Below are 14,770 nucleotides of genomic sequence, written 5' to 3'. Positions count from 1 at the left end.
TTCACTATAGACCCATGAATGGCAAAATGTTTTAGATTCCCATGTTTAAGACAGAATACAGCAAAGAATCACATTTTCCATGAACTATCAATTGGAATAATTTGCCCCCAGACATTGTGACAGTAGATACACTTGACATGTTCATATTCAAAGTGACAAATATCTTGGAATGAATTGTCTTTGCAGCTCTTTTCCACACATTTAAAGGCCTGTGTCAGGTGTCAGATTGTCTTGCAAGGAAATTTACTTACTAGATTACAATTTAAATGGAAAACAAAAGGCTATGACACTTCCAGACTAGAACATAGCTTGATCCTAGAGATCAAGGCCATGGCCCTTAAGTTCAGTTGCGCCATGGAGGTAAAATATAGTGAGCAAAACCTGTTACCTTAGGAAGAAGAATACACTTTACATCAGAGTATCTACAAAAAATATTCTATGGACATACAGTAAAGCATTCAAGCACTGGTTTACCCCTACCTCAAATTTTATTTCATAATGAAGATTTGTGTAAGTGCACTATTATGGCGGCTGAAATTCTCATGCAATTGTGTCTGAGATTCTTCATGTCAAAATGATTGAAATATTACGAGACCTATATAAAAGAAGTGACTTGTATATCAATCAAAACATGAATGTCAAACACTGATGAGGTATACTGTGTTCATGATTTCATGAAATAATTGAGTTCATTTTGTAGGGATTGACTCTGACTAGATCTCTATTTATTGGAGTCTATGATGACATACTGTAACCTGACACAACATTATGGTGCATATAGGTACCTGCAGCTACCGGTATGCTGTGTTGGCAGTGTCAGAAAGAGTATTAAACTTGTTTTCAAGCACAGCTAATTAACATTTCAAACTTTTTCATTCCAAGAATAGTGATGATTCAATATCACACTGTAAGTGTATATCGTGCACTTCAATGATATGTATCTTCCAGTACATATTGTTGACCTAATTCTCCTGATGGTGAAAAATGTTCAGGTCATGTAAAATGCATGTATGTGCATCAGAAACGAACATGTTCAAGCTCTCATCGTTCATAATTTTTTACTTGATAGCAGTGGTTGCAGCAAATTAAGGCTATATGCAATCCATTATAGATCAGATTTAAATAAGATCAATGAAAATAATGCTGGGAACCTTTATGCAAATATTCACAGTAAAATGAAATCAGCATGCAATGTGTTGTTGGTGTAAGTGTTTGATGGCAGAGGACAAAGCACATGAGTTAAGTGTTCTTGGAAAAGCTACGCAGTCAGTAGGTATTGTATAAAGGCAGACTTTTTATGGTCAGGGTCCAGGGTAGTCTGGCAGAGACCCTGCAATTCGCATTCTTCCCTGTTGGAACACGCGCGCACCCTTCAGAGACGCGACGCGAATCCCAGGGTCTGGACGTTCTTGCAAGCGACCGGTCGGATTTCTGCCTGATCGGGGTACTTTATAGAACTCCACGCATCCGTTAATCAAAACAGAATGACAAGTACCATAGCCAAATAAAATTAAAAATGAAAAATAAAAACATACCGCGTATATAGGTCTACCAGCTACTAGTATATATTCTCTCCACACAGTTAGATAGGTGTTTCTTTTGACGTCACTACCCTTATGAATATTCATATATTTGCCAGAACCGACAGTCGCTGTGTCTGGCAGCACGTGCTCACAGCTGCACAGTGTAGCCTTCGAATGCAGGCCCATCGGGGGTGCGCACAAAACAAGGCACAGTGACTGTGGAGAGTCTAGGTCCAGGGTTGTGAAGGGTATATGCACTGCCCTCTGGTGGTGTATTTAAGAATTTTGGAGTAAACCAGTTGCTTATAGAAACTAGCACAGACACATACAACCATCCTGGAGAAATCACACAGATACTTTACCTACACTGCTTTGATTCAAGTTACAGAGCTCAAGATTCAAGTTACACTGAGCAAGATAGTACATAGAACAGACTGAGAGGATACACTTAGCAGATAGTACATAGAACAGATTGAGAGGATACACTGAGCAGATAGTACATAGAACAGACTGAGAGGAATTACACTGAGCAGATAGTACGTAGAACATATGATGGCATGGTACATTCTTGGTGTTTCAATGAATACACACAGTAGACAAACAACTGCCATAGGACAAACACTAACAGAAACATGAAGGTAATAGCAATTAAGCTATTGATTGTTACTAGATAATTTAAAAGTTACAATCACATCACAATAACAATAGGTATGTGGTCCATTCACATATTTATTTGACCATACAAACTTTCACACGATAAATTAATTTTGCATTTATTATTGACTCTTTGCAAAAACAAGGTTTTGTTTGCTTGTTTCGAAAATAAAGTACATCATTACATTTACCATGGTAACATGACCTCGTGTTTCAGATTCCATCACCATGGATTTACATCCCTAAATATTTATAAGTCTACATTTTTTTTACTACATTATATTCCTAAGATGAATATTTAATCATTATATATTGTGCTATGATTTTCATTTAATTCATCATGTAGGTCCTATATGTGAATCTCTTTGCCTTCAGACTGCGATGCTCTTCTTTGGCATATGTATCTATCTCAAAAACTTATAAAGTACAAACATAATGCTGATTTGTTTTGACTGTGCTAATACTAACATTTCGATCGCCGAAGATAAGTCAAACTATTTGCTATCCCTGATATGCTGAGATTATCCATCTTCTCTTTGACTCATAATAGTTATTTAAAGGTATACAGTCACCGGTAGTCTAAATATGCCTTATATGGGCAAAGGGGCATTCCTTGGTATTCAAAATGCCCATGTGAGGGTGCTGTTTTAAAAAGCGGCCACCCGCTTAAAATCTGATCGCTTAGATTTTCTCTTTCCATGGTAACTGTGCCAAAATTGGAACAGGTGATAGTATACCTTTAAGCCTTGACATGTGAACAACAGTCTAAATTGATCTGTTTCTCATAAAGTTTGGTTTTACACTTTGCAAAACATTGTCACATGAGACATGGATATGTATTGAATACAGTCTTTACCATAAGTCATGAATTACAGCTGTCATTATTTAAGTATACTGCCTTATTAACACTTGTACCTGATGAAACAATGAAAGTATATTGTTCTCCATGTTCATTCAACCAAATTGTGCCCTCTGCACAGAACAAATTGAGAATTTCACGGATACTAGTATTCTTACACAGGCAACTATCAGAACTAAATGATGCAACACAAAAAGGGGCATCAATGCTGAGCATTTTGTCTCAATATTGGTGTAATTCAGAACTAGTTCCCAGACACCAAGACAACAACGAATATAGCTAAAAAGACTTAATGTCAAGCTCCTAACTTAGTGAGAAAAACATGTTGAAGAAAACCTCTTAAGAAAGTAATTTGTCTGAATATCTAATACAGAGTACATGTGAGAATTTGTATATGAATATCCAATACAGAGTACATGTGAGAATTTGTATATGAATATCCAATACAGAGGACATGTGAGAATTTGTTTTATGAATATCCAATACAGAGTACATGTGAGAATAAGTATATGAATATCCAATACAGAGTACATGTGAGAATAAGTATATGAATATCCAATACAGAGTACATGTGAGAGTTAGTATATGAATATCCAATACAGAGTACATGTGAGAATAAGTATATGAATATCCAATACAGAGTACATGTGAGAGTTTGTATATGAATATCCAATACAGAGTACATGTGAGAATAAGTATATGAATATCCAATACTGAGTACATGCGAGAATTTGTATATGAATATCCAATACAGAGTACATGTATATGAATATCAAATACAGAGTATATGTGAGAATTTGTATATGAATATCCAATACAGAGTACATGTGAGAATTTGTATATGAATATCCACTACAGAGTACATGTGAGAATTAGTATATGAATATCCAATACAGAGTACATGTGAGAATTTGTATATGAATATCCAATACAGAGTACATGTGAGAATTTGTATATGAATATCCACTACAGAGTACATGTGAGAATTAGTATATGAATATCCACTACAGAGTACATGTGAGAATTAGTATATGAATATCCACTACAGAGTACATGTGAGAATTAGTATACTTACAGGAATAGACAATCAATGATTAGACAAGAGTATTGGGTTGCAAATACATTAATTGTTGGAACTTAAATCACAAGATACTGGAATTAAAATTCTCTGGGAACTTTCAACAAGCAGCCTAGCAGCTGATATAGCTCAACTATGATATTTTCGATAATTAAAGCCCAAAGAGCGATGAATATGTAATAAACCACTAACAAAATATCCTTAGTTTTCCAACAGTTTTCTTTGAATAAGAACAATTAAAGACTGAAAAAGTGTACAACACTGTCATAAATGTTGAAAGAGACATGTAAATTCAAACGTTTTAACACCATTTAGATTTCCCGCCATTTTCAAAGACTAATCATATGACAGAGAAAATAAAGATTACAACAATAAAATGTTGGCTATTGTGTATTGTGCATTCAAGTAAATGTTGTTTCTTGTATGATCACGATGTGTATGTGCAGGAAATACTGCATTTTTTGTACTTTCTGTGGGGCGCCATTTTATTATTTAACCTGTTAAAACACATAGGCATGGTCCAAATCAGTGAGCAGTGATACTTTTCTACATATCCTTCGGTTAGCACACCTAGTTACAAGAACCAACTCTGGCTTGAAAATCAAATCATGAATTTATAATACATAAAATTCATAGCTATTGGGTCTTTAAGATAATAAGTGTGTGGTTGGTTTGTCAATTAAGGGTCATACTTATGGACATATTTGAATATCTGAAGCAAATTTCTGACGATGCTGTAGATTTTTTATTGAAAATCCAACCTGTGATCATTAGCATACATCATTGAAAGCTGTGACTGCTGGTGCACTTTGCCTATATGCTAACATTTAACCATAGCTCAACTGTAAAAATAAACGTTTTCTTTGACAAAAATCAGCAAATGTTCCCCCAAAATATATGGAAGTTAATCATAATTTCAAAAAGCCTGAGTAAGGTCATCCCTACAAACCTGCACACAAAAACTATCAGACAAGGACTTTGATGATTTTTGGAATCTTTTGACCAAATACAGCACAAATTACCCGAAAAATAGTTTTGTAGATTTGTTCACAATTTGTACACAACTTATAAAGATCATCCCAACAGAGCTTTATATCAAATTTCAAAGCAATTTGATGAGCACTGAGTTTCAGAGTTTTTTAACAAAAAATGGAAAAAAATGCCCCAAAAATACAAATATGCCATTTTAAGCATGATTTGAACAAACCTCACTGATGTCAATCCAAGGAGCCTCAATACCCAGTTTCAAAGCAATTAAATGAGAAGTTTCAGAGATTTTTTGACCAAAATCACAAAAAATTGTCCAAAAATACACATTTCAATACAATTTGAACAAAACTGACAAAGATCACCCCTAGGCTAGCAACCTGCACACTGATGTGACAAGCGATTTCAGTGAAGAAGCTTGGAATGCAAACAGTTGACAGGTGCTTGGTGCTTGATAATGGACAACCACCTATTTGATAAGCTCAATATTGCTGACAGCAGAGCTAACAAAGGCCAACTAGACCTTTGGCCAATATATGGTGAGGCCTGATCATAAAAAACTACCTTATGGAAAATATGTTTAAAACAGGAATGCTACCTAGGATGGTGCATGTAAAAGTTTGGTCATACTGTGGAGAAGTCCGTACATTTCAAATGATTCTGAGAAGAAAATAATTTGATGACGTTCATCTGTTGATTTGAATTTCATGTCAGATAATAATAATCTTCAAGTTGGAGGAGTAGATGAAGCAAACTGACTGCAGCAAGCCTTTGTCAACACCAGCCTCACTACAACAACAGAATGATTGAAGTTCAATAATTGCATCACTGTATACTGGATAGATGCTGTTATCATATACCAATGCCCATATTGCTACATCCTAGAGACGTTCACCGTAAAATATCAGCCGTGATATTTCACGGTAAACGTCGAGATATGCACAATGAACGTCATCAGTTTTAGAGTTTTCCCGAACTACATTAGCAGTTTGTTGGTAAACAACGTAAACAACAAAATGGCTGCCGTTCCCCACCTGCGAAGCAATGTCGCTGACGTACAAACTTGAAGGGCTTCGAGGAACACGGATTTTTCTGGCTGCAAAATACGGAAATGACATGTTGAGTCTTGAAATGTTTTCCCATGGTATTTTTTTAGAAGTTCTAGCAAACATTCTGCCGTTCGCACGGCGCCAACACTGTGCACGGTCTTCCCGAACAGGTAGTGAGCGTGTGGCGTGACAGCGATGTCGCAAGCGCAACGACTGTTGACATGGCAACTCCCAGGGTAAACTAACAAAATGGCATACCCCTCCGCGCGAGCTCCATGCCGTACGATGGGCGAAATCAGGATAGATTTAAAGCTGAGCACAGTTTTTGATCGGTTACAATTGTACTAGCATATTGCACCTTAAAACGTTCCTTCTGTATGATGATTTTTGTACCCTGGTGTCTTGGTTTCTTCTTGGGTTTCATTGAGATGTGGATGACTTGCAGCGATGTCGCGCGTGATGTTGACAGCTTCGTCGTATACTTTATGAATGAAGCCTGTTTACATAAACATTCTGATATTTATGCGCAAGGCGTAAAAATTGAAGGTTTTTCATTCTATTAGTAAAATTATTACCTCTAATTATACTGAATGCCACCATAAAGCTAACTATTCCCGGTAAATACTTTGACAGTTCTCTCTTATTGACAAAGGTACACATACATGGAATTTGCTTGTTTCATGCAAACTTGAAAGACAACTATCTATGACAATTCTACAGAATAAAATCACTACATAAAAATGCCCTAAGAGTGTACCACATTTGATACACAATACCAAAAAGTGTCAACTCATTGTATTACAGCACTGTGACATCAATATCTGTATAAAGTTTCATCAAATTTGATGAAGTGTTCATTAAATATGCAAATTAGCAATTATGTTACTAATGCTGCTATGTGTCTTTGTACACTATTATGAGATTGTGTGCTAAAGATCTGTACCAAGTTTCATCAAATTTGCTGCAGTATTTCTATACATATCAGCCTAATTACAAAAATTCATCAAATATGCAAATTGGCAATTAACTGATGCAATACTGACATATCACATATCACACAGCTATTTTGGATTTGATTGGATCACAAAACAAGTTGACATGCATATGTATGAAATAAGGAGTAATCCTTGTACCAGGTTTGAATGAAATCGCTCCAGGCATCTTTGCATATGTGCGTGAATGGATGGACGAATACACACACGCACATATGCACACACAGACATGACAAAACCTCTATGTCCCTGTGGACAGTGTCCGTGGGCACTAATAAAAACGTATTCTCACATCCAAATAAATAATGGTGGAAAATGTTTTTTTATTTATTTCAGTACTTCCAATACCGGTGTCAATCTTCTACAGATTAAGAGTCTGTAAAAGAAAAGAGAAAAATTCATGTTGAACTGTGTCCATCGTTTTCAGAGACATCAAAAGGCTGCAGCAATAAAATGAGGAAACCTCCATTACAAACCACTGAGCTGTTCATTTTGCCACATTTGTCTGAGAGATGTCTAAAACCAAACTGTACCCATAGCCTCCCTGAATGATAAATTCTCAAAAGATACTGGAAAATTAGCATTGCTCCATATAACTTAGTGATTGATGTAATCTGTCTATAATGACATTCTAAACTACAGCCTAACTTCAGTTACCAAGACTTCACTTTGGGGCTTTCATACAGAATTCCCCTACAGAGTCTGGGAAAATCCCATTCATAAAATCTCTGAGCAAGATGGTGTGACACGGACAAGACCTATGCGTTCTGGGAGCGACTGATCTATGATGTAATTATAAACAAGCGACCTAGCGGCCGATATAGCTCCGCTGTGTTTATGTAGAGAATAACTAGTTTTGACACATGTTGATGAAGAAGGTGGAAATCTTTGATAGCTCAATGCAGTGGCCAGAAAAAGTGGCTAAAATAGCTGCAAAAATACACAATTGAAGATTTCATCATGCTTTGAATATATCACATCGGATCATCCCTAAGACCATGTCAACCAAAGCTATCTGATGAGTAGTTTTTTGAGAATAAAATTTTCTGACCAAAAATAGCAACAATTGCCCCCAAAAATGAAAATTGCAGATTTCATCATAATTTCAAAAGATCAAATTTAGTTCATCTGTAGGAACCTGCATATTGAATTTCAAAGCTATCAGACCAGTACTTTTCAAGAAACACATTTTTTGACCAAAAATGGAAAAATTGCCCCAATTGCAGAAACACGAAATTGCAGATTTCCTCATTGTTTCAAAAAATATCATTTAGATCATCTATTGGAACCTGTATACGAAATTTCAAAGCTATCAGATGAGTAGTCTTGGAAATACATATTTTTTGACCAAAAATGGCAAAAATTGCCCAAAAAATACAAAGTTACATATTTCATCAGAAATTATATATATATTGCTTAGTTTGTCAATAGAAACCTGTATACCAAATTTCAAAGCTGTTAGACCATTACTTTTTGAGAAACACATTTTTTGACCAAAAATGGCAGAAATTGCCCCAAAAATTCAAAATTGCAGATTTCATCATAATTTCAATAAATATCATTTAGTTCATCTATAGAAACCTGTATACCAAATTTCAAAGCTATCAGATGAGTAGTTTTGGAAATACATATTTTTTGACCAAAAATGGCAAAAATTGCCCCAAAAATACAAAATTGCAGATTTCATCAGAAATTCAATATATATTACTAAGTTCATCTATAGAAACCTGTATACCAAATTTCAAAAACTATCAGACTGGTACTTTTTGAGAAATACATTTTTTGACCAAAAATGGTAAAAATTGCCTTAAAAATGTAAATTTACATATTTCCGCACAATTTGAACAAATCTGAAAAAGATCATCCCTAGGGACATACGTACCAAATGCCAAAGCTATCTGACTGGTAGTTTTGAAGAAGAAATGAACTGCATATAAAATTTCAAAGCAATTGGACTTGCTGTTTCAGAGGAGAAGGCAATTGTTGACTGACGACGACGGAAAATCAACCTATTTGATAAGCTCTGCATCGCTGACAGTGGAGCTAAAAAATAATAATACTTTGAGAAAAATTCATAGAATATATAGCTTTAAGGTTATTCAAAAGTAGCTTTGAAAGTTCCTCTTTAGTAATGAGTTTGAACTATGACTTAAATGTCTCTAATCAGTTTATGGAGAAGTACAATACAAGTGAAGTGACCCATGATATAAAAGGTCATGCTTCACACTCATTACTAAGGTCTGACTTCAAAAGCCACTTCTACAAAACCCTGAACATATTACACTATATATACTGTAACTGTCTCAAAACATAATAATTATATCCTAGATCAGTTGCTCCCAGGATGCAATGCTCTTGTCCTTGTTGGGCTATCTTGCTTGGTGGTTTTTGAATGGGTACAATTGTGTACAGGCAGCTGGATGAGAGCACCATGAGTGCGATCTGGAAAACCACGACAAAACTAGAGCCTTGTCAACAACTTGTGAAGCAAGACTGTCTGCCTTCAAGTGACTTTCACAACCAGCATACTTCAAAACCAGAGGAGCTTCAGCATACTGCAGTCAAGGGAAAAGTATTAGCCCTTTGAGTGTTTTAATTTTTTCCAACCAAAAGTTTAATGCAACATTTTAAAATTTTTATGAATTTTTCTGTAATTGTTTTGATAATTTTGAACCAAATGGACATCACATTTTATTGGCTACAGTTTTTTACCAAACTTTTTGCAAAAATATGAAAAAATTTGACTTGGGTTTATTTTATAAAGGATACACAAATTGACTTTGGCACTCAAAGAGTTCAACTCCCAATTCCAAATTACATAATAGTTAACAGCTCATCAAAGTCCGGTAGCTGGTAGTAGCTTGTACTCAAGTTTATGCCATCAAGACTTCTTTGTATTTCTTTGAACTCAATGCAAATTCACCTTACAGAATTATGCACTGTCATGCAAATATGTGTGCCTGGCAAGCAAGACCTTGAACCAATTGTTTGCTTGGTCAAAAGCAACAAACCAGCAAGAACAATTAAATATGATGAACGCTGACAATCAAAGAAAGCATCACTTTCTTAGATAAATACACTATTTTATGTGAAAACAATGAAAAAAATAAAGTTGTTTATTTGAGCTATGTTGTAAAATTGTAGTCAAAGTTGCACTTTAGTCTCCTGTTTATACGGAGTGTAGCTTTGAAAATACATGCAACTCCAGTAGTGTTCTTTGTTACTTCCTTCTTCAACTACAGGGGGTGCTCTCACTTGACACTGACCACTTCTTAACACTGGTAATGTTTAAAGAGGAGAGATCTTTCACAATAACGGCTAAAGACTGTTGAAATGCTGCAGACAAAAATTTATTCTCTCTAAAGTCTGGGTCTAAAAACCTGTCTTTTTTAGAATATTAATGAGAAAGAACAAGCCATATCAAAATACAAAGTTTACACAGCAACTTTACCAGTTACTCTGAACAGGACATAAGTTTGAATACTGATCAATCTTCATCAAGTAATGTCAAGTTTTGAGCTAATCAGAAATGCGCTTTTGTCTTGCATTTATACCTATGTCTTCTATAAGCCAGAATCTAAATATATTACAATTAAATGCCTTAACTATCTGCATATCACTCTGCATTTTGCTTTGAGCACACAGCTGAAATTTAACTCCATTTTTCAACATGAATATCTTTCTGTGGATATGAACTTTGAAATAACTTTAAAAGTCTGAGAGACCAACCATTTTTGGAGATATAACATACCAAGGATTTACAAAAAACATGCGTGTTGACAGGTGGTAAAGAGCTAATTATCTTGCTATTAAAAAATTTTAATGAGAGAGAATTAAATTGGCACAAGACCACTAATTAATTTCCCATAAGTCAACACAGCAGCTTTGAGCTTAATTTTTCTATTTTAAAACATTCAGAGGCATGAATCCTTTTGACAGGTGTTAGATCAATGTCAGCTTGACTACTGATGAATTTTTGATGAGGACAAGTCGTTGGAATTTTGAGGTAGTGATAAAAATAGCGCCACCAATGGTGAGTTTGCAGAAACTCTTGCTCATTGATAGGAGTTCCACCAGCCTTGTAACTTCCAATATTATTACCACAGAATGCTACAGCCATCTTTCACAAGAGTCTGCGTTTTAATTCAAGAAAATGATAACCCATACAAATATATTTTATATCCAAGCTCAAACCTAACAAACACCAATGTGCTTGTTATCAAACATCAAAGGACTACACTATTTTCCACCAGAATTATCTTTATTGATAATGTGGAAACCCACACACGTATCATGTTCCACTCTACATATTTTTTTCAGTATACTGAATGAAAAGAAGGTGCTAGGAAATTTTTATTAACCCTTTGAGCGCTGCAATTTTCTCCCATCAAAATTTAAGTGCAAAATATTTTACCAATTTTTTATGAATTTTTCTGAAACACTTTGATAATTTTGGACCAAATTGACACCACATTTCATTGGCTACAGTTTTTTTCAAAATTTTGGCAAAAATCTGAGAAAAATTGACTGGGGTGTAATTTTATAAAGGGGACAAAAATAGATTTTGGCACTCAAAGGGTTAAAAACTAAAAAAGAAATAGCATACACACTGTTGTTGACATGTTGAATGATATTGTGTTTCACTTTCCCATGACACTTGGATGATGAAACATTCTTAAAGACTTAATTACCTTGCGTACATGTTGTGGCAGTACAATAGCAGCTCTGTGAATATCAGTGTTATAATACTTAAGATTTAATTTTGTAACTTCTTCATCAGTCCATTTAATCAAGGGTTCCGCAAAGTTGGTATCCTGCAAATATATGACAACACATTGTGTGAATGGACAGATAAACATCAGGGCAAAAAATATTCTATTGTAGAAACAGAAGATGGAGAGTTGCTTGTAGAGACAATCAACATGGGCCAGTGGCTAGAGTAGTGAACGCACGATCACAGGATGGTGAGTTCGAGCCCCGGCATGGCTATGGTGTTGTGTCCTTGAGCAAGAACTTTATTCCTCATTGCTTCTCCCCACCCAGGAGTGATGGGTACCTGGTAGGACAGTGATTGTAATGTGTGCGCGTTTAGCTCTGCTGCGCTTATTGGCTGCACATGTGAGCTGTTGTTTGCTCCCCAGGGAGTTGAGTGGTATCATATTAGGTCCAGTGACCAGGGATATTAATAATTGTAAAGCGCCTATGTGCGCTATATAAGAACCCATTATTATTAGGGGCCCAAGCCGACCGGCTGGGCCCCTATTGGTTTTATAGGAGTTCAACTTTCTTCTTCTTCTTAGGGGCCCAAGCCGACCGGCTGGGACCCTATTGTTATTGCTCAAGTTCTACTGACTTCCTCTTCTTCTTCTTCTGCCGTTTCTTTGCTCACCTAGATCTCTCGAACGGCTGAACAAAAACTTCTCAAACTTGCAGGGCTAATAGGAGCCAATTAGTACTCGTGCACCTGACCCTTGAAATTTTGATTGGTCACGTGACCTGGCGGCCATATTGGATTTTCCAAAAACCTAAAGATGGCTTCTCCAGAAGATGTCTAGTCTAGTCTAGTCGATTTGAAATTTTATAGCAAGCATGACCTTAGGTCTTTAGAATTTGCAAATAAAATCGCATGCGGTCACGTGATCTTGGCCGCCATATTGGATATTCTAAAATACTAATTTAATCTTTAAAAATCTTCTCCTCTAGAACCAAAACACCGATTGAGCTGAAATTTTACTCATGTCATCCTTACAGTGATTTCTTTCAAGTTTGCAAAAAGCATTTTGATCGGTCACGTGGTTTGGCCGCCGTATTTGATTTTGCAAAACTCGTAATTTAATCTTTAAAAACATTCTCGTCCAGAACCAATACACAGATTGAACTAAAATTTTACACTCATAATCCCTAGTGGTAGTTCTTTTTAATTTCCGAAAGGCGTTTGGGTCAGTCAGAAGGTTTGTTCGCCGTATTGGATATAGCGAAAATCGCAATTTAATCATTAAAATCTTCTTCTCAAAAACCAACACACAGATTCAACTGACATTTTACTCATGTCTTTCTTAGTACGAGCACTTTCAAGTTTGCGAAAGGCATTTGGATCGGTTAAGTCGCCTCAATGTTCATAAGGCAGCAGTTTAAAACCTCGTCAGTCAGAAGATCGATCAGTGATGTATGAAAGTCAAAGGCGGCACAAGAGACTGCAATGCCCGCTGTCAAATTCAGCTAGCAGTCACACGAACCCGAATCTCGGCCCCTTGTGTAAGCGGTACCACTAAACTGCATGACAGACCGAATGACAACAAATCAAATGACAGAAGAATGACAGAATGTACTGTGTGAATAACAGTAGGTGTAGCCGTGTTGATCTTCAAACCTATGTATACTTGGGGTTTGGTAGCACAGTGAGATCAATTAAGTTTTTTGATAGCATGAGCTTTCGAAGACTACAGTCTCCTTCATCAGATGCTGAGATGGAATGAGCAGGCGAAGCAAAGTCACAATATATTAGGGGTCAAAACAGATGTGTGAAAGAAACAACAAAAGGAGTGGGAGGTGTGAAAAACTGACAAAAGAGTGTCAAAATGAAAACTCTAAGCAAATCTGAACTGCTAAAAGCCAGTAAGATGGCAGTTATTTGTAATGTGACATGAAGCCATAGTCCCGGTTAAGTCCAGTATTAACACAGTCAAAATTGGTGATAATTTTAAGTTCTTCAATTTCTCTCTCGCGGCTATTTTTGAAATTGCTCTGCTTCAAAACTGCCACGCTGAAGTCTTGCATGTTATGTCCTGGTTGGTTGAAATGTTCGCTGACTGGTTTGTAAATGTTGCCACTATGTATGTCAATTTATGGTTGTTCATTCGTTTCCTCAATGGTTGTCCGGTTTGGCCTACATATACAGCTGTGGGGCATTTCTTACATGTTATGGCATAGATGATATTGGATGAGTCACAGTTGAAGGATCCTTGTATTTTGTAGGTTTTTCCGTTGGGTCCGGTTATGGTTGTAGCTGTGTTGATATTGGGACATAGCTTACATCTTGATTTCTGACAGGGAAAAGTGCCAACTGGTGGGTTGCTGGTGGTGTACAGTTTGCTGCTAACGATGCGTTGTTTCAAGTTGGGGGGTTGTTTGTAAGCGATGATTGGTCTTCCTGTTATGCATCTTCGTAGAGTGAATAAGGCATGCCTTGTACTTTGACCTTTGAGGTATTTAGCAATAGGCTTGCTGTGAATGTAACCGTTTTGCAGCCTTATGAGATGGACCATACAACACACTTTACTGTAATTTTACATCATTCAAACAGTAAAGGACAGTTCTTCAATTTCAGTCCGACAGCACAGCACAGGTGCGAACCCCTTCTGTTATCGGTTTGCTCATGCTACCCTACAGTTTGTAATGACCGGAATGGCAAGTACATTTTCGTGACGGAGTTATGGTGTTAGCAATGGTGTTAGTAATGGTGTAAGTAATGGAGAAAATGATTGTTTTGCCTATGTACTTATTCCTGTTTTTAAACTCATTGCAAAGGTATTATTATTTTGTGAGTAAGCTCTCTTGTATAACATTAGGCGATATGTTAAACAATTTGCGTTGTAATGTGCTGACTTATTATTAATTAATAAATATGG

The 14,770-nt window shown here is 36.2% G+C and overlaps 1 protein-coding gene and 1 long non-coding RNA gene across 2 annotated transcripts in view; both read right to left on the bottom strand.

Moving 5' to 3' along the window:
- Nucleotides 1–1,724, bottom strand: part of LOC139137829 (uncharacterized) — a 29,644-nt gene extending 27,920 nt beyond the window's left edge. The window contains exon 1 of the mRNA XM_070706094.1: nt 1,536–1,724. Within this exon, the coding sequence (XP_070562195.1) occupies nt 1,536–1,709 (174 nt within the window). The 5' untranslated portion in view covers nt 1,710–1,724. The remainder of the gene's footprint in view (nt 1–1,535) is intronic.
- A 510-nt stretch (nt 1,725–2,234) lies between these two features.
- LOC139136537 (uncharacterized) lies at nt 2,235–14,291 on the bottom strand. Its single transcript, XR_011553186.1, has 3 exons — nt 14,059–14,291; nt 11,834–11,956; nt 2,235–7,518 (listed from the first exon to the last, which is right to left on the bottom strand). It is a non-coding gene; the product is annotated as an uncharacterized lncRNA (long non-coding RNA).
- Nucleotides 14,292–14,770: the final 479 nt, after the last annotated feature.

The sequence above is a fragment of the Ptychodera flava genome, chromosome 7, assembly GCF_041260155.1.
Source record: "Ptychodera flava strain L36383 chromosome 7, AS_Pfla_20210202, whole genome shotgun sequence".
Lineage (NCBI taxonomy): Eukaryota > Metazoa > Hemichordata > Enteropneusta > Ptychoderidae > Ptychodera > Ptychodera flava.
The sequence above is the reverse complement of the archived record's forward strand: the minus strand, read 5'-3'. Positions and strand labels throughout refer to the sequence as shown.